Source organism: Emydura macquarii, unplaced genomic scaffold (genome assembly GCF_026122565.2).
Source record: "Emydura macquarii macquarii isolate MOO-44397 ecotype Brisbane River unplaced genomic scaffold, CSIRO-AGI_Emac_v2 contig_2897, whole genome shotgun sequence".
NCBI lineage: Eukaryota > Metazoa > Chordata > Testudines > Chelidae > Emydura > Emydura macquarii.
In genome coordinates this window covers 18,216,607-18,242,748 of record NW_027133034.1, presented here as the reverse complement: position 1 = coordinate 18,242,748, position 26,142 = coordinate 18,216,607, and the positions used below count along the sequence as shown (strand labels likewise).

The following is a 26,142-nucleotide window of genomic DNA, read 5'->3' as shown; positions in this document are numbered from 1 at the left end:
AGAGTACATTCCACCTCATAACCTGGAATATAACCCAGGTCTCCTGAGACTCACCCTTCTGTTTTGTCAGCAAATAGCTGTGATATCTACTGGCAAAATGTGTGTTTCATCCCCTTTTAGTGGCTGGCCCACATAGAAGACAACCTACTACTGCTATCAGTTATTGTGTTAGCTCAAGTGGCAAAGGTGCAATGGATGAATGTGGGAGACCGTTGGTTACACAGATGGAATTTGTGGGTTTTTTTGTTTACATTTAAAAAAAAACCCTGTAAAATTACATCCAAAACACTACATTAAAGGAGGATTAATGTTCTGTGGAAAAAATATTGTATGACGACTGTATCATAATACTCTTGGCAGAATTTTATTTTAATTTTTTTGTAATTTCAACAGATAATATTGATGTTTATTTTAAAGATTTTTTTCAAAGTTTTTATTGATTTTAAATTTTCATAGTTTCAGGAAATTGTGGAGAATATTTAATCAAGGAGTATATTTAATCAAGATAAGAGATAAGGACCTGAATGAGTTTTAGCTGTTTGGACAGAGGGAAAAGAGACTTTTCAATTACCTAACTATAGTTCTTCACTCCATTGGTGTCAATATGTTTTGCTCCAAAACATTTGATAGTGCAGCTTATTTCAAAATTGCTTGAACTGAAATCATACTTCATGATTGAAATCATACTTCATACTTCATGGAAGGAAGCAGTGTTAAACATAGTGACTTTTTTTGGATCTTATGTTTCATTTTATGGAGAAATTTACAATAGGAGCTTCTTTTGGGCAAAGTGCCACATTTTCTGCACTCCACATGAGCCGCATAATAGATGTACAGAGTCAGTTCTAAAAGTCTTATACCTATTTACAACAAAAAATACAATAAATTTTCTTAAAGATTTTCATGTTTCATGCAAATTACAGAGAGCATTTAATTTTTGCAGCATGAAATCCGTGGTCATTCATATAATGTTCTAATGATTTTAAAGTGCTATGGATTTGTAACCAAATCCGCATTTTAAAGACATGGAATATCTTTGGAACAAGTAGAATCTGTCAAACTAGTGGAACTTTTTAAGTACACCCTCTATATTTAGCTCTCTATGATGTCTAGAGAGTATATTTGAAGCTACGTTTTTTTATATTCCTTAGCATATTCTTCTGTGCAACGTGCTTTATGCTTACTTGGCTCTGGGCCTTCTGTATAACTGATGAAGGTATTTTCTTTTTAACCAAAAACTCAATAGTTTGATGTGTTCCAGACATTTCAAAATGTTTTTAAAATCAACCAAGGCACTCTGTATATAATTTTTAAACAAATGTGTTTAAATAGTGCATAAGTCAAAAACTTATTTGCAACTTAAACTGCATTGCAGTAACTAAATAGTAGGAAAAGGTCAGCTCTTTCCTAAAATTAAATCAAATTGTGTTTTGCAGTATTAGCAAGCATTCAAATTGTATCTTACTAAAAATACTCTGGTTTACTTGACAAACTAAACCTTTGCTTGCCTTTTTCTTTTTCTTTTTCTTTCTTTCTTTTTTTTTTTTTTGGCAAAAATAACTGTCTTTGAATTCAGCCTATAGCTTGTGCATATTATTTTTTTTTTCTTAACGTCAAATTGTGTGTGCAGCTGCTGCTGTGCTTGCAAGGATCTAAAAATCACTATACAGAGAGCTCTGATTTGGCTGGAAAATTATTTGTTGCTTGCCTTTATGGAAAAGATAACTGCTTTTGAATACTGGATTAGTTGAAAAGCCAAGATGCAATCTCTCTCATAATCAGTCATTGCAGACCTCTGATTACACCATGACATTCATCAACCTGCCAAGTTTTGTGTCTTGTAAAAAATTTAGTTTCCTGTCAGACCTTATTTGTCCCAAAGTTAGCAGTTTTTTAAAAGAAATATGTAGGACTGATAGTCGTTCTCTGCCATTATTCTTTTGTTATTCTGATGGAAAACGTCCCCTTCCAGAGAGTCTGAAAGTTTATTTTCTATCTCAAAGAAACTTGCAAAGAATTGTCCACTTTCAAAATGGCCCCCCTCATTGTTTTCAATGGGATGAAGGCTATAGAATGTCTTTAGCAAAGATGGCCACCACTATTCACTATCTCCTCACATTGCTCCTCTCTACTTCCAGTCAGAATAAGGGGCTACTATATTCCCTCTGAGTCGGTTGACTTCATTTTCTTTGAAAACAATTGAAAGAGTGCATGTCAGCCTCAGTCTCACTGAAAACAATAAGAGAAGGAACCCATTTTAGAAGAAGGCAATTCTTCATGGAATTCTCTGTCACCACATGATAAAGATAAAAATTTCAGATATAAAAAGTAATGGGGAAAAGTGACCATTAATCAAAAATGGTTATTTTCAAAAACATCCAGGTGGCACAAAATATACTCAGTGGGAGAAAATATGTGTGTTGTGCTGAGCAATGTAAGGACCTAGGAGAGAAGGGAAAACTGGATTGTGTGTTTGTGGACAGGAATATGGAAGTTAGGAGCTGAGAAGAAATTGTCTATGTGCTTTGTGCCTCTCCACAATAGGGTAAAGCAGAAAGTGAATCTTGCCATAAAGGTTATTTTTTTTAAAAAAGTCTTAAGTTTGGGACTGCATATGTTTAAAACATAATAAATATCTCCTGGTAACATTCTCTTTTAGTTTCTTGTTTTGTGTTCACGTATGACATTTTAAATAATTAAATAAAGAAATTTCCCAGGCAAGAGATAAACTGAACTTAAGGTTGAGATGCAATTCTTCATGGAATTCTCTGTCACCACACGATGAAGATCAAAATTTCAGATATAAAAAGTAATGGGAAAAAGTGACCATTAATCAAAAACGGTTATTTTCAAAAACAGCCAGGTGACACAAAATATACTCAGTGGGGAGAAAATCACCATTTCTGCTTGTCTGCTGTGGGAGTGGAATGGAATGTACCCAGCCAAATCTCCCTGGGATCCTTCACTGTTGCTCAAAAAAATTAGCTGTAGTAAAACAAAAGCTGAACCACTTCGTGACAAATGTTCTGGCATCTTACTCAGAGGAACTGTAACTTAAGGGTAAAAACATTACAGGGATGTTGTAATTATCCTAAAGCCAAGTATTACAAATCTAAGAAATTCATAGTTAAAGGTAAATCTAAAAGAAATCAAAATAAATTAAGGAATGGATAGTTAAGATACCCCAACAACCTTAACTCCACTCTATTGCATGGCATTACTATACCCATTGTAGTTAGTGCATAATAGTATTTGTAGCCCTTGGTAAGATTAAACTGGTTTTAGACAGTTTGGAATTTTTTTTCTTTTCTTTTCTTTCATGGTGTCACTAAAGAGCAGAGTTAAGGTTCTTTGTGGGGGAGTTTCTTTCTCATCATAAATGTGGGCAGGTCTGAGAGGACCGCCAAATGTGAGAATGTTTTATGAGATGGTGAGGTATGACACCTGGCATATCTGTGCTCAAATAAAGGCTCAGCCTCAGGCATGTTCAACTTCATACTTCCTTCTGATCCCAAACCCATTTTCCCCAAGCATTATTTGTGTGGCTGACAAACTAGGCCCATTCCCCTCCCTTCTAACCAGCAGTTCCGCTCTACTGCTTTGCTTGGCCCCTCCAATCTCCACAGCCCTTGTATTTCATCACCACTGCTGCTGTGTAGAGAAGAGACCTAAAAGAGTCATTCCCATAGGCAATTGGGAGGGGAATCCTGGTACATGAGGTGAGTGATCAGATGTGTAAAGATAAGGAACTGGTGGAAGGTTTTGAGTGATTATGAAACTGATGAATCATTTTTTTGTTGGTGGAGGAAAGACTGTTTTATCTGGGTAATGTCATGTATTGCTGGCTAGAAGTTTCTTGAGGAAGCAGCTTGTTAAACTGTTGGCAGCACATCACAGCAAATAATAATGGTGATGCTCCAGTTTGAATCAAGTGAGTAAATACCTTCTCCTGTTGTATTCATATAATAATAATGATCAAAATTATAATGAAAATTTTGCACTTTACACATCACAATGACGCTTCAATTGTACATTCAGTGCAGTACATATATTTTGCATTTGGTGTGGTATTCTACATTTTCAAAAACAATTTTTATTGGAAAGAAAAAAAATATATTATGAAAGAAGCTTAAAACCAACACCTTTGCTCTATAAAGAAGAGTTTCTGGCTTCTGTTGCTGCTACAGCAAATCCCAGGAAGACAAGTGCCATATGCTTGGATGTCATCAGGGCTTGAAATGGATAATTCACACAAATGTGCTTCTCCATCCACCCCTCTCTGTGGAAAAATGTAGCCAAAGGAATGGGATGGTGGGAAAGGTACAAAGAATCCCTGAAAGAATGCAGAGCAACAGCAGCATGTGACTCAGCGTAAAGGAAATCCAATGGAAGGACAAGGCAATGAACAGAAAACAGTTCTCCACTTTCACAAATAATTGCAGCTGAGGTCGCTAAAAAGTACCATGGTGTTCATCATCATCACCATTCCTGCTTGTCTGCTGTGTGAGTGGAATGGAACGTACCCAGCCAAATCTCCCTGGGCTCCTTCACTGTTGCTCAAAAAAATTAGCTGTAGTAAAACAAAAGCTGAACCACTTCGTGACAAATGTTCTGGCATCTTATTCAGAGGAGCTGTTATTTGAAGGAAATGGGCACAGACTGTTACCTAGGGCATCTGATACTCAAACAAAGGATACAGAATATTCTCTACGGCGGTCTAGTGCGTCAGTGAGAAACATGTGATCAAGAACAAGCTGTTTGAATTTTTTTTTTCTTTTTATGAGATCTGTTCTGAAATGGCTAAGGCTCAGTTTGGAACCTCTGTCTAGCTCTCCAGCTGAAAGTGCTTCAGCTTTACTGTGCAAAGCTCCATTCTGTTTTTCTAGAGTAAGAGGTAAAATCGTCTCCTTTTCAAATTAGCAAATCACATTCTTCACGTTACTTTATGCAGAGGTGTGCCAGAAACTTTTGGAGGGCCCTTTATTAACACATTAGGGGGAAACCTTGATTGTGAAGAACTCTGCATGAGTTTTTTCTAGCTCTGTCCAAAAACTGGATAAAAATGTATTGGTTTTTAATGTAGATCAAGAATATTAATATTTTTCAGTGACGTGTAATGGTGAGCCACATTGCTCTGTGAAAAGCAGAATTTTTGAATCTCTGGAAAGATTAATTAAGGAAGTCTGCTATGAGAAAATTAGAACAGTGGATCAAGCTGGATGCATACTCTGAGAAAAAGATACGTTTTAGAAATGCAACTGGATTTTTCTGACATCATAGCAAGATTGGAAGGTGTGGGACCAAAAAGATCAGAGTTCTATAAACGTCACTATAAATTGATTATTTTATAAATGATTTTTCCTTTGTACTCTGAGACAAGATAGCTGACTTCTGTATCATCCATTTATGGTTATTAAAGATTTAAACAGATATTACCAATTAACCCAGTACAGTCCACCCTTCTGCTTCATACATACACCGGTGAATGCTAATTTGTTAGTGTTCTTTAAGTCTCTCCTTCTTTGTTTTCCATTTTCTCTGATTTTTCTTTTCATTTTTTTGTATACTTTTTCTTTTAAATCATTATTTTCTGTTCCTTTCTCCCCATTCTTAGGCCCCATTATTATCCATGCTAGGAATTTTTTTTTTAAATGATGTGAAAAATAGTTTGTTTGCACGGGGCCTGAGGTCTGTGTGTACAACTTTTTAAAATGCTTTTGAAAATCATTCTGAAAAACATATTTCTACCTTATCTCAAATGGTTTTAAAAAACTGTTATGTAACTCAGTGCCTGAATTGATTTAGTTGAAGCAATTTTAAAGACTTTCAGAACAGACAACTCTGTGTAGTCTAGATTTTTGTGCAAACTGACTGATTCACAGCAATATTATTTAAATTGTGAATAAATTAACACAGTGCAGCAACCAATGATTTAGGTGCTAACACCACACAATCACTGGTTCTGAATCCATTTATGCATCTTTAATTTACCTGCATACATTTCCCTCCCTTTTTCTAGGTTTTTTTCCCCCCACTCTGAGGATTGAAGTGCAGCAATATGATCAACTAAGTATATATAAATAGTTAATTTAGTGTTTGTTTTTAAACAAATAAGCATCTAGTTCACTTATGGAGCTATATAAATAATATCTTACATGAGGCCTTTATTTGTAGGTAGGTTCTCTTCCCTCACAGGCCATAGTACAGCTGGTCTAAATTTGGAGATATCAAACATAGACTCTGCAGTAAGTTGTGCCTCTAGACCACTGTTTTTGTCAATGTTTTTAATCCATAAACAAAGAGATAACACTCAAAGTTTTTGGTCGTTCTAACTTGAGATTGTTGTATATTAAATGTATTGGTTGCTGCCTTCCCTGTGTTATATGGTTGCTGATTCATTTGTAAGTGAAAAATGAGTAATATTTTTTTTAAGCAAGCCTTAGCCTATAGAAAGCTGTTACTTAAAGATATAAATAACACAAGCTACTCTTAACAGCAATGTGGAAAGCTTCTCCCCTTCCCAACCTCTTTATGGGGAACATGGGCTGCTGAAAGAAAATGAATATTAGTGTGTTAGAAACAGAGGTGCAAGTCAAACTAAATTCCCACCGTCCATGATTTCAAATCCATGTTTTTGTCCATTCAGATGAAAAACGTGTGTGTGTATGTGACACTTTGGTGTTCAACCCAGACCAGTAATGGATTGTGTCACCACGTGCCCTGTAATCCTGAGTGCGTCTGTGCTGTGCAGCTTTGTCTCAGTGTCCTAATACCAGCAGCCTGCTTACAGCATAATGACCTCCTTGCAGGATGACACCCCCAAAACATCTCCTCTGCAGTGCTCAGCCCCCTCCTACTGTAGCACCCACAAAACCATATCAGGTTTACTGCTCCTTTAAAGAGACAGTACACAGTAGCTTATTGACTAAACTGAGTTTAATGCACCCTTCCCTTCAATAACAGCGCTGAGTTGATTTACAGTAAAAGTACAACAAGTTTATTAACATAAGGACATGGGTTTAAGTGATACCAAGTAGAAGTAATAGGGATAGAAATGGTTACAAGCAAACAGAAGTGAAAATACACTACTAAGACTGAAACTCAGTTTATCAAACAAGACTCTTTCGTTCCAAGTTTTCTCACTGTGATCATTCTTCCAGCATGGATGGCTAGTCCTTAGCCAGGATCCAAACACAGAGTTTGGAGTGCCTGGTTTCTTTGTCTCCTCAGGTGAAGGATAAAATAGGGGTTCTCTCCTCTTCGTTTTATAGTCCAGGAAACCTTTGAAAGGTATTCTTTTGAAGTGTATCTCCAGATAAAGTTCCTTTCTCCTGCTGGGTGTAGACATCATGCTGTTTGGTGTAGATGGCATGCTGGCTTCTCGTCAGCTTGTGATATTTACAATGCAAACATTCTTCTTGCAATCTCTGATTCAAAAGACAAGCCCCCTGTCTTTCTCCACACCTGGCGTGGGGTGTTGGCCCTTTCCTTTGTTGGGAAAAACCTGTTTATCAACTTCCCCTGACATGCCTAGTTTAAACATATTTTAGTTACACATTTGCAGCACTACTTTATAATTCTTTATAGGTTAACCATAAATGATCAATGAGGTATTCATTTTCCAATGATATATTACATGACATCTTTTAAATAAATATTATGACAACAATATGGGAGGTGTGTCAGATTGGTCAAGCCAGCTGAGTTGTACAGTTACCTACCAGAGAGCCCCTTGCTTACTGGCATTGGGGTACTCCTAGGGTCATGGTGTAGCCAAAGCAAAAAATACAAATAGACATTCACGAGGTTCTTTCTCTACTGCAGTGGTTTAACTTTTTTTTTAATTGTTTTTAAATTTTTTTTACAGATTTTCAAATAAAAGCAACCCTTGTCTGTTCTGTATGGATGTTAAATATCGTATGGCACTTATTGTAGAGCAAAGGTTTGTTCTGTGTTCTTGGACAAAATCCCCATTTTCACCCTTTATTGAGTGTTGTACACCGCTTGTCTTCCCTGAACTCGAGAGATGACTGCATTTGAGTAGAGTGTTACAATATGCATAGTTTGTGAATTGTCTCAGAATCTTTAGGACAAAAGAAGCTATATTTATGTGAAATCATATTTTAACAAAATAAACATTAACAATTTTAGCAGATTTACAAAAAATGGAACATTCATTTCATAAAGTTAACTTAGAAAAATACCAAATGACAAGCCCAAACGGTGTGACTTCAGTAATATACAGTGTACATGCATTAATAATAAAGTTCTTAATTTTTTTGGATGGATGATAGAGAAGGCAATAGATCCTTGTGGAACTTACTCCTTTCCACTGTTTTGCCTCTCAGTCCAATGTGGCAACCTTGACTGATGGGTAACATCCCAGAGAACTTCGCAGAAAGAGCTTTCACCACTGACAATGTAAGTCCTGCCATAAGGACTGCTTAAAAATGCAAATCCAAAGTATATCAATAAAAACTGGGGTTGTGCAAATTTGCATGCTTTATTTTACATGTTATGCTAACACAACCTTTAGGTTCTATCATCAAGGGTTGGCAATGGAACAAGTGCTGCTAGCTAGTTCTCTTAGATGTTTAGGTTCATATAGAGACTGAAACTTTATGTGAAGCCTGCACCTTATTAGTGCTAGAGACAGTGTCTAGCTTTCTTTGTTGGACAGGCACTGCCAAACTCTCTTTGGTTCAGGATGGTGCCATATGCATTTTGTGCATTTCTTTTAGCAGGCCATCATTGTCTTCCCCAATCAGGAAAAGTTCTTCTGGAGGGCAGAAGATTCTCGTGCCCAAAATAGAACAGCAGAAACTGTGTAAATCCCAGGAGTTGCAGTGGCTCAGGAAACAAGTACTGATGGTAGCACTCCATAATAGTAGGTGTATGGGCCTCAGATTCATCTGAAGATGTCTGAAGTCAGCGAATAGATCCTGGAGTTTGATGGTCAATCAATAGAGAGACCCTGAATCACTTATGACTAGAGGGGATCCAGGTGAGCACATAGCATCTGCCTCAGTCCATGGAGCTTTCTCAGACCTACGTTGATGTTTACAGATTAGAATAAAAATTCAAATTGATTTCCAGCAAGTTTGTATTTCAGCAAATCATTCTGCACCACTGAGTCTCCAAATAAAGCTAATCAGAATTTTTTTGGGGAAAAAAAGGATGGGGAAAAAAGTAATTGAAATTTGGCCTTTTTGTAAAACATTGTATTTAAAATTTTCTTGTTCACAAGTACTTTTGAAAATTTTGTTATTGAAATATTAAATGAAAACATTTAGCCCCTTCGTTTGCACTTCATGCATGAGAGCATTTTGTTTTTTCAATGTTTGTATATGTAGTTTTTAACAATTTTAAAAAATTATGGGGATTCCCTGAGGTGGAAACATGTAAAATGGAGTTAAGTTTGCACATATAAGATAAATCAAAGAAATACAGAGTTAAGGTTACATGTACAAGAAACATGTTAAAATATGGAAATGCATAGTTAAGGAAGCCAAACAACCTTAACTCTGTTCTGTGGTCTTCTGGGTTATGGCTTCTGATGGCACAATGAATTAGATGTTGGATAAGTGATGTATCCATTCTATTGGGCACATCCATCCACCATCAAGATAGACAAAAGAGAACAATATGAACAATAACCAGATGACACTTTGTCTGTTCATGAGTTCCACAGGGGCAGGCTGGGGAGCTCAAGAAGCCCCACTGGTAAAGATGTAAGTGAAACTGCCCATGACCGTTATATATCCTGTTGTAATGAAGAAGGATCTTTTGTTTCACATGGTTGTTCTGAGGGGCATGCGAGAGCTGATCCGGAGAGACTAGGGGATGCAGATCAAAGTTGTCTATCTGCCAGGAAGTGTGTCATCGATCCAAAATGTAGTCCTGCACCACCTATTACCGCTGCTCCTCGGAAAGATCATATCTGATGCACTGTCTTAGAGGCTCAACTATTTCATAAAAGGAGTGTCTTGTCTTTAGCTGGCATTTTTAATGTGGCTTTAAGATAAACTTGTGAAGTAAGCTGTCTTGATAGTTAGCTGTGCACATTAATGTGGCCAGAGCCCTGTCTTCACACTTAATTGCTGGAGGAGCAATGCCAATCAGGACCAAAAGGGTGGAGATTGGAGTTGTCTGCATTGCAGCAGTGATGATATGAAGGGAAGAGGTGATTGCTGAGTCCAGCTTGCCACAATGATGACTGGAGCCCCATGCTGCCACTCAGTATATGACAGGTGCAATAATTAGGGCAAATGCCCAGGAGGTTGTAGCTCCAGCATCCAATTAGTTGCTGATAAGCCTATGTGACTCTCAGTTGGATTTTAACATGTGTCTTCTTGATGTATTGTCGAAAGGACAGGAAATGGTCAGTCTTGATCCCCAAATAAGTAGAATATGGTTAAAAAATGATTGGCTGATTTTGTTCAGAAGGACCTGCAGCTGTCGATGAGCTAAGTGGTGGTGAGAGGGAAACAAGCTGATGCTGTCTTTACTTTGTTTCGTTTCAGTCACCACTTCGAAAAATACTTAGCCAAGGTGTCAAGGTCAGATGACAGGCAGGACTCCAGCTCCTCAAAGCTACTTAAGGCTATTGCCACACAGACATCATCTGGATATACAAATTTAATGTCTGAAGTGGTCAGTAGGCCAGCTGTATATATTAAAGTGCATCGGAGCAAGTACAGATCCCTGGGGAAGTCTATTGTTCATATGGTGGAGCAACCTGAACCATCTCCACACTTGACGATAACTGTTCCATTAGAAATCATCTGCATAATAAACTTTACACATTTCTTATGTCAGACAATAGAATATAATTTTAGGACAAGTCCATAGTTCCAAACTACACCATATACCAAGGTGAACAAAAACAATGCTGACCTTCTGTCCTGTTTCAAAAGCATCCTCAGTAAGAGATGTCAATATAATCACTTGATCCTTAGCACGATGGCTGCATGGTAATGATGCAACTTTGAGTCTATTAAAGACAAGTCATTTAAGTACCAGTCTACTGAACAGCATAAAAGTGATGCTGAACAGAGCAATTGGGCATTTGTTCTTCAGGTCATCTGCCATCCTTCTGGACTTGAGTGCCATTATGTATGACCTCTTCCAGACCTTTGGAACTGTACAGCACTCCAGACAAGGAGTATAGGGTCTTAATGGAAAGTCACAAGAGGATGAGCTTGTGACAGGTCCAGGAACTTTGTGAGGTTTTAAGAAAGAAATTACTGATTCCATTTCCTCCCTTTTGAATGGCAGGATTAAACTGGAGTCAGCTGAGGGGGGTAGACCAAATTTTTTGCATAGCAGGACAGTTCCTTCAGATCATGATCTCTGTGATTGCTAGTTGGCTGTTGGCCACCACAGCATTTGCTGAGACATCTGTAGGACGTTTAGGGGTCTCCTCTGCCCTATGGCCTGAGTGCGTGAAGTCCAGATTTTCAACACATTGGTGACACCTTTCTTGCCTCTTAACTCTATGACATTCCATGCTAGCAGCTTGTTTTAACATATTAGTGGCTTGTTTTGTCCCTTCAGGCTAAGCATGCTGTCTTTTTTTTTTTTTTTTGGATAGAGGTTGTCACAGACATCAATCCAGCAGGAGATAGATGCCCTACAAAAAGCATGTGGAATCAACTTTCTAGCTGCTCTGATAGTCTCACAAAAGACCTTGTAAGCCAGCATTCATTTCATCAGCCATTTGCCATGACTCCCTGGTTATGAGGAGTCTGATTCTTTTCTGAAGCCATTCCAATTCTATGCTGAAAGTTCCATTTCTTGCCTGGGTTTACTACAGCCACTGCAATCTCTAGCCCTTCTATCACTGTTAAGAGGAAATGTGGGAATTTCAGCATATATGCTGGGATGGAAAATGGAGCATCTACAGAAACAAAAACAAGATCTGGTGATGACTTGGTACCCTAAAGTGCTGAGTGGAAAGACTGAGACTGCTTAGAATCATAAAGGCAGGATCGATTGGCAGCACTTGCATGGGCAAGGAGTATTTCACTATGAGGAGAATCAGTGGCATGGCAGGTGTTCATATCAGGGCAGTTGAAGTTGCCACATACCACTGCAGAACAAGAGGGAACAGAGGATGTTTACATTGTTCAGATGAGAGGCAGTAAACATTCATCGTATTTACGCCATTTGATGTATATATGACATGCCAGGCGATCTTGTTAATTTCCTCAGATTGTCCAGATACTTGAAGTTTAAGACGAAGTTTCACATAGGTGCAAATTTTGAACTGTTGATGATGATTGGACGCTGCAATGTGATAAATCTGATCTGTAATTGAGAGTCCATGGTGGAATGTGTTTCTTGAAGCATTAAAACGTCCATGATCATATTAGCAACTAGCTGCTGAAGAACATCACGCTTGGGGCAAAAAATCCCTTTTATAATAATCAGTAATATTGTTAAAGTGTTGATGGCCAAGTTGTCAGGACTGATCCTCCCATCCTAGGGAGTTAATGGAGGGTGCCACATGAAGCCTCCTGACATGTCCCTCTCCCTTGTAGTGATACTATGGGGTGGGGGAACCCGACATCTTGTGTCTTTAAAAATCAATTTAATCTAACCTGGAACCACAAATGCTTTAATCATGGTTGTTTCGTATCACAAGGCAGAGTTACGGTTATTTGGGTGCCTTAACTGTACATTTCTTAACAAGTTTGGATTTCATTTAAGTGTAACCTTAACTCTGAATTTCCTGCTTGGTTTTGGGGTAATTTCTACATTCGTCTATATTTTTTACCTTAAATTTCTTATACATACTTTCAACCTTAACTCTGTCTGAACGTAGTTCTTGTTTTGGAATTCTATAAGGCTTTGATCCAATAAAGCACTTAAGCGTGTACTTTACTTTAAACATGTGAATAGTCCCAATGTACTCAAAGGGTCTTGACTATGTGTTCAAAGTTAAGCACAGACATAAGTGCTTTGCTGGATTGGGGCCTGACCTTTGGGTGTTTTGTGCCTTTTTTCTGAAGCGTATGATTCTAGTCCCTATGGGAGCAGTGTGTTGAGCTAGATGGATCACTGATCTAATCCAGTATGACAGTTAATATGTTTCTAAACTAAGTATTGATTTTTTTTTCCAGCAGAAATTTAGTAGAAAGAGGTCCACACAAAGGATAGATAATGTTTCCTCAGAGTTTCTGGCAGTTCTCATGGTATAAAATTTAGGTGTTCTGGGTGACTTTACCGTTTGTATATTTTCAAACATTTTAGGATTTTTTAAAAAGAAAACTACATTCTTTTTCAAGTAGTTTCCCTATGGGTGCTCCACTTCAGATACGTAAATGCCTCTTGAGCCCTCAGTTGGATATTTCTAGCTAGCTGTGTCCACTCAGCCCTGTTCCTCCTTGTGGCAGACACTAAGGCTATGCAGGAGTGCCATCTGTTCCTTCTCTATTGCCCTGGCCTGAGAGGGAACCATAGCTTTTCGTACTAGAGTGTACTCGGCCTGCTTTCTTTTCTTTTTTTCTCTCAGTTAGTTAGTTTATATCTGTAGGTTAGTGTTTAGTATAGTTAATTAGTTTTAGGGCAGAGGATAATTTTTCCCTCCTTTTCCCTTCAAGAGACTTGTCGTCTCCTGGCAGGGTATTCTTGGTTTATCCGGCTTCAAATGCTGCCTCTCTTGCTAAGAGGCTATACAGGTAAGTGGGGGAGTCCCATGTCTCCCACAGGTGTTCCTTCTGTCTGACTTTTAACTCCAGAGCTATGACGAGCAGGGAGGAAAAGCTGAGACTGTTGGCTATGGAACACTCCCTTCCAACCACCCACTGGGTCAGGTCAGGAGACCCACACCTGAACCCTCTGATACATCTGTCCTTGGACAGATCCAACACCCCATCGACCAGGGTATGCTTCCCCTTAAAAAGGGAAGTTTTTGGAGCCCACTGTGAAGACTCCCAGAAAGAGGACCACAGTCCCTCACTTTAAGGAGTCAGCTGCAAAGAAGACCAGATTCCATCAAGGTTCTTGGTCTCCGAGGGTACTGTTGAGGCCAGGGACTGTTCCTCCAGTTCTAGAGGGCCTGCGAAGTCAAGGAGCTCTAAGGACAGGAAGCATGGCATTGATAGGTCACCTATACCCTCCACCAGTAAGGAGGGTAAGCACAAGGTACCATCAAGTTTAGTCTTGCCAGTGGCACCAAAGCATCCCGTTCAGCTGTTGGTGCTTTCACACACCTTAACCTAGTCATTGATATTGATGCAAGCAGTCAGCCAGGGGTACCAGTTGTGCAAGCAGTATCCTTGGTACCAAGCAAGTATTGGCACCTGACGACTGCAACACCTGCAGTACAGCCATCATTGTTGGTAATGTCAGCTCCAGCTATGGTGATATCAGCTACAACGTTGGTACTCGGGTCCTTTCTGGTACCACAGGAGTTCTAATACTTAAGGGATCTCTCCGTGTCGGAGAACCAGAGTCCCTGTTGTCGTTGGGTACTGAGTGTCTCTTGGTACTGAGACTTCAGTCTCTGAGTGGCCATTCCATGGTACAGGAGTCTCCTCTGTCCTCAGTGGCTACCCCCACTCCCATGGGAGAATGTGGAGGAGGAAGAAGAGGATTCCCAATCAGTCCCCTCAATTTCAGTGAGGGGTTTTCTTGCATACCCCTTCAGGAATTCGCCTTTATGCAGGGAAGACATTGCTGGTCACCAAAGATGGTGGAACCAGCCTTGTATACCACCTTTGATTCCTTGTGGACCACTGAAATGGGATCTGTGGGCTGCCTTTTGACAGTTATTTGTACTGTCCCTGAGAGAGACGAGGGTTTCACATCCTCGCCCTATGTATTCACAACAAGAAGGAAACATTTGAAGATAAAGAGGCTAAGGCAAATGAAGAGATTTGACTCCCTGAGACTCCCATTTCATCATTGTCGCTGGATGAGGCAGTTAGGCCTCCACAACTTTCCATTGCTGATGACTTCAGGAAGTTTTAGGATCTCATTAGAAGGATAGCAGACACCCTCCAGATCCCTCTAGAGTGATGCCATTAATGAGGCTTTCCTGGGTCCAGTTAAGATGATGTGGCAAGTGCCTGCCACTATTCCACTAAATTGTAAGAGGAAGATAAGAAGTAGTACATGCTTCTTAAGGATTCCAACTTTTTATTTTCACATCCCCCAGCTAACTCCATGATGGTGGATGCAAAGAATGAATGGGCTTCGCAGCACTTTTTGAGATCTATCCCCTATAACAAGGACCAAAAGCAGCTGGATCTCTTTGGATGAAAGTCTTACTTGTCATCAATGCAGCAATTTCGATTACAAATTATCAGGCGGTCATGGCCAAATACAACTTTACTAATTACAACAAACTCATGGCCTTTATTGAATGTCTGTCCTATGACTGCAGGGAGCAATTCCAGTCAGTAGTTGTGGGGCATCTGCTATTGGCCAGAACAGCTGTCGAAGAGTCCCTAGCTGCTGGGGATACTGCTACAAGATCTCTGATTGAGAGCTCAAGAGGCACATGCACACCTGAAGTGTAACACCTATAGGGACACACATTTCATAGAACTACATTTACTGCACAGGGTAAGTGATATTTCCTTCTGTTTGGGTTCTTGTCCCCCTGAAGCATGAGATAGAATCTTTCAACCGAAACTCCAGGTCAACAGTTTTTTGTTTTACATGAGAACAGGAGTATTAAAACATAATTAAAAATGACTGAGGTTTTTAGTTCTATGCTGAACAAGGGGAGCAGCATGTTTTTTTCCACACTTTGCCAATATTATGGATGGATCTCTGGGGTTGAGAGTGCCTCAGTCTCCATATTCATTGAATTCTCAGTCTATCTGTGGACACTGTCTTCTATGGTACTTATTATTTATTATTGCTAGTTTTATTCATGGTTTTATAATGTGGATACTTGTCCACTAGTAACTGGGCAAAGACCAATTGGTAAAACCTTTTGACACTTTACATATTGGAGTTAGTCCACACTCTTTAAAACACACACAAAATAATAGAGATGTTTGCCTCTCAAAGATACGCCAGAAGATTCTGTGTTGGGGATGTGTATTATTGTACTAGACCTTTTTTTTACACAAAAGGTAGTATGTTTTCTGCTACCATATGAAATATCATTAATCCATATAAACAGTTGACAAAATAAAATGAAAACCATGTTAATTTTTTGAACCATTATCCATTTTATTGATTGTGTACTTATTAATTAACAAAATGCAATAGTTCATAATAACTGTCACAGTAAGTAGTGCAAATTAGTGAAGTTCTAATGCGTTCAGTAATTCTCTATTTCCTTATCCTAAAAAAGCATCTTTGATCATCAACAGGCTAAAAGAATTTTAACATCTTCTGTCAAGCATGCATCAGTCCAGTATTATTTCTTGTTCTGACATATGTAACCGTCAACTTTTCTTTTAGGCCCTTTCTTAGACACAGAATTTTAAAATTGTATGAGATGCTATCACTGAGTTCAAGCAAAGACTTTTCAAGTACAAAGTGTTAATCTGAAGTTGTGTGGAAAGCCTGTAGAGTTCAGTGGGAATAATTTAATCATTACAAAAGAGCAATTGTTCAGGGTTTTGTTTTTTTTTGTTATTTCGAGTGGATTTAACCTTGGAGCAGTTCCAGCTGTGTTAATAAGCCACAGGAAACTGCAGTAACATATATATATGTATATGAAGAAATTCTTTCTTTTACCTAACTCTGTGATAGTTAAGCAAGAGCAGCTGCTTACTGAAGCCAGTTTTTTTCCCCTTACATATGAAATTAATAACTATAGACAAGACATGAAACTAGTTCACGGTTAGTAGTTGGCTGATTTACATCCAGTAGCTAATGTTTGATGTGGATTTCATGTATAAGGTCAACTTTCTTTAATAAGGAATAAATCATTAATTGTATATGGTGCTTTTGACTATATCTAGGATCACAATCTACTTTAATGTAAATGGAATGCAGGCTTCATATTCCAAGTGTTAGACTCTAAAAGATTAGTAATCAATGCACTAGAACTATGCAAAGAACTATGTGAACAAAGAAGCCTTGAGTAAATTGAGGTTCGTTGTCTGTAATGAGTACCACTGGTTATAGTTTCTTCCTTGTAATAGATAATGGAACCCGTCAAAGGGTTTACCTATTCAGTGATAAATGATGCCTGCGAGATCCGGTAAAGTTCTAAGGAGAGCTAGATGCTATAGGGATCAAGCAATGGTGGAGGAAAGCATTAAGCCTCCGTAAGAAACATCTTTTAGAAGAGAGGAGCTGGCTAAGGCACCTCTTTCCCTTCTCAGTTGCTTTACTGCTCTGCCCACTGGCAGGAAAGACTGGGAGCCTCAACCAGTCACCAGCTACTTCTGTCACATCCAGACTTCGTCAGTCAGAGAAGAGTCTTTCTCTACTTTTAGGCCAATATATTGTATTTATGTTCAGTTTAGTGGGGGTGTGGGTAAGGCAACTTGTGGAAAACCTTCAGGGACATCTCACTTTCTTGTGCAAACAAAGCCCATAGAGAGGGCTTTCCCAATGTAAAATAACATTTCACAGTGTAAAACAGTTGCCTTTTTTGCTGCGTCTACACTGAGAATTTAGGTAATTTTTATCTTTTTTCTAGCACTGCTCCATTGGTGCTGATAATGGTGGGAGCACTAGTGTAGACTGCCCCCTGTATACTTTTACCATTGCATTGTCCAAACCTACTCAGAGCAGTGATGGGGGTATTGCCTAAAATTCCCAGTGTGTAGATAAGGCCTTTTTGTTTGCAGGTTGACAAACTAAAATATTTGGACTTCATCCTATGAGATGTAAATTTAGAAGACTCATTATGACTAAATTCCAAATGCTTCTAGCTATTTCATTGTATCAGAAACATCCAGCAAATGTGTTGGTCCAGAGGGCACCGTTCCTTTGAAGGTATGTTCCATAGGAAATAGGCTGTATATTTGGAATATGCACATGCAAATTTTTTTATTTTACTGAATGTTATTAAACCAAGAACTCTCTTTTTATGACACTGTTACCCTCTGAACATTTCCACAACTGTTACCTTTGAACATTTCCACATCTCTCAACTGTTTAATTCCCTTCAACTTTTGTAGAATTAATTTCTACCAAACTTACTTTTTTAACTCTTCTCTTTCTTTTAAGTCACTTACTTTTGCCTTCCATTTACTATATTTAAACTTCATTATATTATTCTTGGCTGCCATAACTTTTAACATTTAAAGTGTATCCAAAATTCTTTCTATTAAAATCTCAGAAAAACAGAAGTGCAATTGTGTGTGAGGAGGGGGTGGGGCGGGGAAAGCAATCAATTAGCCTTGTAAGATCATGTTAAGGTACAGGCTAACAGCAACAACATTCTTTAACAGTTTAATCAGGGAATCACAATGGCTATGATTAGCAACTGCTCCGCCCTGCTCCAGTGTCAGTCTTTTTACTATCCCCTGCGCTGCTTGATTTTCCCTTTCATTCTTATCTTTAGACTGAATTATTTCTTCTAAGGTTCTTGTATTTGCCAATATTCTCCCTTTCGCAAATCTCCACCAAAATGTTATAAAATAAACAGCGTGATCTTATTCAGGGGGACAAGGCAATACGCCACATTTATTATGATTACAAAGATTTCAAAAAGCAATTGCCCACTCACACAAAGTTCTACAAAGATGGAGTATAGTTACCAGCCTCAGTTGTTCGTGTTAGTCCACTGGCCAGGTGGCTAAGCACGAGGGAGGGACAGGGGTCTGTCGGTGCGCACTAATGCTCTAGGAGGATGATTGTAGGACCAAACCCAAAGTCCTCATCTTTTCATGCCCTTTTTATAGGGGTAAGCTCTTATGCCACTGTATGGGTTCTGCTTCGTCATGCTGCATCTACATCCTGGTATGATTATCAATCACCCATGTTTTGCAAGCATGACCATTGTTGTTATTTTTCATAGTTCATCTTGTTTTCGTCCTTTGAGGTGGATCCCAGGGTCATCAGGGTGGGCAATCTTCGGCTGTATGGGTCGTAAAAGTTGTTATCTTCACTCCCTTGAACATCTGAGGCTGGTGCCTTTTCCTGTCACTCTCTGGTCTCACATACACATATCACCCATTCATCTACTCACACCCTAATCTCTTAACATTTACTTAAAACTTGTAACTGGAAGACACAAGTGTCCTTCAGAAACAATAACATTTTTTTTATCTAAAACATTCATAATTATTACAAAACATCCTCATTTAACATTGAATCTTTCTGTTTCAGAACATTTGCTGATGTTATTTTAAGCAGTGATCTTAAAACATATGTACTTCAACAATAGCAACAGTTTCACAGAATGATCTTTGGTAACTTTACAAACAGGATAATCAATGACCAGATGTTAGTTTTGGACAAACAGATGGTGGTTTCAAACAAACTTATCAATAGTGAACAGATCACCCTACATACTCAAAATGCAAAGCCTCAGAGAGACTGCTGTGGTGGTTTGTCGCGTTCCAAAAGAATAAGGGTATTTCGCATAGAATCAATATAACAGAATCAAGCTTTGGGTCTACAAATAGACTTTCAGTTTCTTAAACCAAGATTTTCAAATTGGGAGCCTAAACTCAGGATCCACAGTACATAGTTAGGCTCTTAAATAAAGGGTCTGATTCAAATAAAGCTGGTTGGTGCTCGGCATTTTGGAAAATTAGGTCATTTATTTAGGAGCCTAAAAATGGACTTGAGGTTCTAACTGTTAGGCTCCTGGTTTTGAAAACCTACTTTTAAATAATATGCTTGATACTGTCCTTTGCATTTATGATAAATGTGGTGATTAGAGTGCTGTCTATTAAGAATTGTTATGGTTTCATGGAATCTGAGGTTTCCTGGACAATCTTAGTCTTCCTTTATAACTTATGCACTGAGCTCCATATTGGTGCTTAAAAAATGAATAGGTAATAGCATTAAAATGTAAGAGCAGGACTACCCGAAGAACAGAAAATAAAAACTAAAATCTATTAGCAAAACAAATTGTGCGAATTTGTGGATAAAATTCTCATAGTTTTGTATTGTCCTTTTTAACGATATCCTGTTCTAATTTTACTTTATCATACCTTATTTAAACACATAACATTGTTTGGAAACAAATTTTGTTCATATTATATACTGTGTAAATGAGTGATGTTGTCACTGTCCTAGTCTTCTCTTGCCTCTTCTATCCTTTTGTTTGTTAAATTCACTAATTGCATTTGTCTTTAATTAGTTTTCAAACCGTATAGGAAAGGTACATCCCTATGTGTTAGTTCAGCACCACACAATAGGGCCCCAATCCAGGGCCATAATGTAAGTATTAATAATAAATAATACTCATAATGATTAATTGTGGTGTGGTGGTTATGTTTCCTAGGTATAGCATATTTGAGTGGAATGTGCAGTGAAAAACGAAAATGTATTATTGCAGAGGACAATGGTCTGAATCTCGCATTTACCATTGCCCATGAGATGGGTCACAAGTAAGTACATGAAAGAAAACAAAGATCCCTAACTTATGTTGGCATGTATTATTCCAAACTCTAAATCTAATTTTAATACAGAAGTTTATCCTTTGTCACTTAACACAAGAGCTTTGGTTGTGTAGGTGTGTTGTTGTTTTTTAATTAAGGGAAGCTATTGCTTATGATAAGAGTATGGAAATACATCTTTTTTGTTGATAAAATTGAAATAATTTGTTAATAAGCACATAATCAAGAAAACAATTAAATCTTTGAATGGTATGTTAGTCATTCTACAACAATTCATTAGAATATTTGGAAGATCTAATTTAATCTGGGGAAAAAACAAGTGCCTCTTGATCTTGTTTTTGAAATTGTGGTACTATCCATCAAATCCAACCCTGACTAATATTGCCAAAAAACATATAATGAAATCATAAATTGACTGAGGTTTTACTTGAGTTTGGCATTTTCAAAATAGTTCCTATTAAATCATAATAGTAATCAAGTAACTCAGTCATAGGTTAGGGATCTATTACAGGAGTGGGTGGTGAGGTTCTGTGGCCTGCACTGTACAGGACGTCACACTTAGATGATCATATTGGTCCCTTCTGACCTTAAAGTCTTTGAGTCTGAGTCAAAACACTAGCTTTTTCCCCACCAAACAGCACAAAGACTTTGCTGAAGGTGAAGGCATACGTTCTTCACAATCAGATGTTGTTCTTATTGACTAGAAGAGGAGTAGACATTATTATGGAGTAAACTTAATACAAAAAAGCACAATGCTGCCAAAACAAATTAATTACCAACTCTGGAATTCACTGCTTGATCTCCCCCCCCCCCCTTTTGAAAAAGAATAAACACATAAGTGCTTTACAAAAGTAAATTTTACTGGGGGAGAGCCTGCCGTATGAACCCTCAATATTTGATACAAGTTTATCAATTAGGTCAATGTTTTAAAAAACAGCTTCAGTATTTGTGATCATCATTTCTGGAGGCTCTGAACTAGACATCTCCATCTGAGCTCCTGCATCTGCCATTGACTTCAGTTGGAACTGTGAGCTCCCAGCATCTCTGAAAATCAGCTGTTTCACGATGGGCACCCTAACTTGGAAGCCATTATTGAAAATTTTGATCAAGCTGTCTAGAGAACTGACATCGCAGTATCTAATACTGAAAATAAAGTCAATAATAAATGAGATTTTGGTTTTAAGGATCGCATCTCCCAGTGAATTAGAGATGAACAATTGCTATGCAGACAGGGAGGATGGTGAGGAACACCGGGGTGTTCAGTGCAGGTGAAGCCCTGCCAAAGAAATAATTTAAAGCCACTACATTCCTTAAGCTTTAAATAACAATACCGAAATAAACCCTTTCATTTCAATTAATTTTTGGATATCCACTGCTTGTAGAAAGGAATTCTCAGAGAAAACACAATTGAAATGTTAGGCAAAACCAAAAAAACCCACCACTTGTTCGTTGATGACAATGAAAACCATCCACTGATATAAAATGCATAAATACATAAACTTAGGAGCTCTTGTTGCCTAGACATTTCAAAGAGCACTTTTCAAAGAGCACACCGGGCATTAAGTACAAACAAACAAAAACATGGCAATATTTTCAGAACTGGAACTGAAGTGCTTTGTGCTACTGACAATAATTAATAGTTTAATTTTCATGGGTTCGTTTTTGCACATCAGACTCCTTAATTGTATTTGAACAGGGCTGTGAACAAGGGGGGGCAAGCAGGAGCATGGCCCCCCAGCACCCCAGCAAGGATGGCATGCGCTCTACCAGGACCCTGGCAGGAGCTGACAGCTACTTCAGCTCCTGGGGCCCTGGTGGAGGGAAGGGGAGGAGAGGGGCACAGATCATGCTCCTCCAAAAGCACTGAAATTTATATTCCTGCGCTCACCCCACTTTGGAATGGATTTCTATCTGACCTACATGCAGATCTCACTGCTAGTTGTAGGCGCCTAATAAAACAACTCTGCAGAACTGTGAGCATTTAAGAGTATTTTCTTAGTTACCTACTTTGATATGTTCCAAGAATGCTCAGAACCTGCACAATTGTAAATACACGTTAATGTATTTATGGCTTTGTAGTCATGATTGAATTTACTGTGATTTTTGTTGCTAATGTTATTTTTGTGCCCTCCGTTAAGCACACACAAGGGAGTTTCCACGTGCCGCTCCCACAGTTCCCTATGGATATAAGGTGTACGTCCAAGTTTTATTATGAAGCTGTGAACATATGCTGTGTGCACTCTTAACATGGGTAATTTTTGACAAGTTAGTGTGGTGATTTTTGCAGGTGAAAGGTATTTTTATCAAGGACCTTAGAGGAACACATTGGAGAATCTTAATGTCATTTAATAAGTATTTGTTACATGGGTATTTTTAAATATTTGTACTTGTGACCATCCTCAAATTTCCCAAACAATTCCACATTAAAGAGGTTAAAGAAAATATTAGGCTGATTCACCACTTTATTACTCTGGCTTTCCATCAGTATGACTTCATTGATTACAACTGGGCTACACCAGCATAAAACAGGAGAAATGCAATTAGTGAATCAGATCTTTGGTTTAAAAAAAAATAAAATAGTCATTCAACAGAAGACAGTTGTTCAGCACAAAATCAAGTCCTTAGGAGGAAGGGAAGAAAATACAAATGATCAAGTGTGTTAATGATTGAGTCTCATGGGTATGTCACATGACATTCTGATAAGTAAACGGAGAAGTGCGGGTTTGACGGAACCATTAAGTGAATACATAATTGGTTAAGCAACTGCAAACAAAGAGTAACTATTAATGGAATGATGTCACTTTGGAGGGAGTGGGTTTCCACAGGGATCTGTTCTGGGTCCCGTGTTGTTTAACATCTTTATTAATGACCTCAGTGTAGTAATAGAGAGCATACTGATTACAGACAACAAAATGAAATTCAGCAAAGGCAAGTGTAAGGTTCTACACTTAGGGAAGAAAAAACAAATGCACAAATAGAGAATGGGAGATAACTGCCTTGGCAGCAGCACTGCTGAGAAAGATCTGGAAGTTGTGGAGGATCACAACCTCAACATGAGTCAGCAGTGTGATGCTGTTTCAAAAAAGCAAATGCAGTTTTAAGTTGTATTAACAGAAGCATAGTATGCAAGTCACGGGAGGTAATAGTACCACTCTACTCGTCTCTGGTTAGGCCTCAGCTGGAGTATTGTGTCCAGTTTTGGTTACCAATGTATAGAAAGGATGTGGAGAAACTGGAAGGGATCCAGAGGCGAGTGACAAAGATGATCAAAGAGATGGAGTGCAAGCCATAAGAGCAAAGGCTGAAGGAAATGGGTTTGTTTAGTTTGGAAAAAAGGAGATTGAGGGGGGACATGATAGCTGTCTTCAGATTCCATTGTCTTCAGGACAATGGAACTGACTGCCTAGGGAAGTTGTGGAAGCTCCTTCACTGGAAGTTTTCAAAAGGATGCTGGATGACCATCTGTCTTGGGTGGTTTAGACTCAACAAATCTTGCATCTTGGCAGGGAGTTATACTATATGACCCTTCTGGTCCCATCTAACTTTATGATTCTATGGAGTTGAGTCTGAAGTAGAATTAGAAAATAAATGTTCATAATTAGATCAGGCACAATAGATATCTAATGATTAAATTACTATTGCTAATGTCTTCCATTTGCGCTATCTCTATCTGGGGACAGGTCCTCTTTGAATAACATTGACAAATAATGTTGTAAGTCAACTACCAGTTTGTCACTCCTTGAATAGTAAGACTCTTTACTTGAAATCTGCCTTTACTAGCTCTGTTGTTTTAATAAATTTGTTTAGAAGAAACAGACTGAACAATTAAAAAGTTAAAATGTCCTATTTTAAAACTATCAGATAGACAAGTTGATTATAATGGATTAAAAACCATAATTTGCAGATGGAGAACTAAAAGAAACAAGGTATGTACATAAAACTAGTATTTCCTTTGCCATATAATTTTCTTCAAATAAATGTATCTATTTTTAATATATATTTAAATGTTGTTAATGATAGTACACTTCCTAGTTAATCAAATAAAGGATGACTCTAATTATGGTATCTCCAAATAAATATATATGGTAAATGCTACGTACAATAAATTAACAGAGAAAATCATGCAAAATACCTGAAAGGAGATGCTAACTGTTTCTTCTCAGATTCAATTTTCTATACTGTTTACAATTTTTTCTAAATCATCTTTTTTTAAATGTTAAAATAAGTTGATTATTTTTGTGGCTCTTTGCATGACCCAGTTTTCAACCTATTTCCTTTCAGGCTAGAAAGGCTTATTCTTCCTAAGGCTTAACCCTAGGATTAAAGGAGGGTACTAAACCTTTACAGGAACCCAAGCCTTAGAAAAGTGAGGGGGTTGAAGTAGTTGCTAGGAGCTGCCCAGGGTGTGTCAGTGAGAGCTGATAGGTATATAAGGAGAGAGAGAGAGAGAGTGTGTGCATCAGGGGCTGCAGCAAGCAGGCTGGAACTTGACCCCCAAGAGGTCAGGGGTACTAGAGCTAAGTCATGTGTACCTGGGGTCTTGAGAGCAATGCCAAATGTTGAGAAGATAATACATGTACAAGTGTTTCTGTTGTTTCAAAAACATTTCTTTGAGAGCCATGAGACAGGGGTAGTTATGTTGGGTCAGTTCTGAGTCCTACCTACTGCTTGAATTTCATATAATCACAAGTGTGATGAGAATCCATGAAACTCCAGAAACAATAGAAGTTATATAAAACAGATTTTTACATGATCCATATCATGTAAACACATCTACAAACACCTTTAGCTCCCTTGAGGGCAGGCTCACTAGAGACACAGAAGACTGAATGGTCATTGAGGCTGAGCTACCTTTTTCAACATAATGATGAATCCTCCAGGTCTGGGTTGAGAGACGTTGATGGGGAAGATTACACCGTTGCCTCTTCTATATGAATTCTGTGAGTAGAGAGAGGATATTAATTTCCAAGGCTGTCAATACAGCATCTTTTACAAATATTACATTCCCATAGGGAATACCTTTTTTTGTTTTAATTTGGGGAGGGGGGAACCCAAAGTATAAAGGCTTTGTCTGCATGAATTTGGGATGGCAGCATCCCTCCGGAGTAGTGAAGATATCAACTGTATGCCACTAAAAACTTTATACCACACAACACCATCACTTATTCTGCATATGCCATATATTTTACACAAAAAAATTAAAAATAGTCCAGACAGTTTAAAAAATATCTATTGGTGCTATTGTTCATATCGCTCCATCTGTTTCCTTCTCGAATGGAATACATTTCATTTATCATTCACTTCTGTCTCCCTCACTTGTACTCTGTCCACAAATGACTTTCTCCCATGACTCCTACTAAAGCAGTCCAGTTCATAATGATCTTTGCTTACATTTTGAACATCACTCTCTTGAAAAATGATAATATAGGGTTTTTTGGTGGGGGTTGGAGTAGAGGTAGAGACGAGAAGAGTGTTGGAGTGGGATTAGTTTACAACCATAAAGTGGGAGGAGGAATGAGGAAAGGAAAGATGAATGAGAGAAAAAGGAGAAATGGAAGGGAATGAGGGAGGAAAGGATGTTAGGTGCTCAGGTACTATGATGATAAGAACTGAATGGATAAATAGGTAGCAGAAGGAAAGAGGTGCA

General features: G+C 38.2%; 1 protein-coding gene across 1 annotated transcript in view; it reads left to right on the top strand.

The window, feature by feature from the left end:
- Positions 1-26,142, top strand: part of ADAMTS19 (ADAM metallopeptidase with thrombospondin type 1 motif 19) — a 246,485-nt gene that overhangs the window by 97,197 nt on the left and 123,146 nt on the right. Inside the window, exon 8 of the mRNA XM_067568938.1 lies at positions 20,381-20,486. Within this exon, the coding sequence (XP_067425039.1) occupies positions 20,381-20,486 (106 nt within the window). The remainder of the gene's footprint in view (positions 1-20,380; positions 20,487-26,142) is intronic.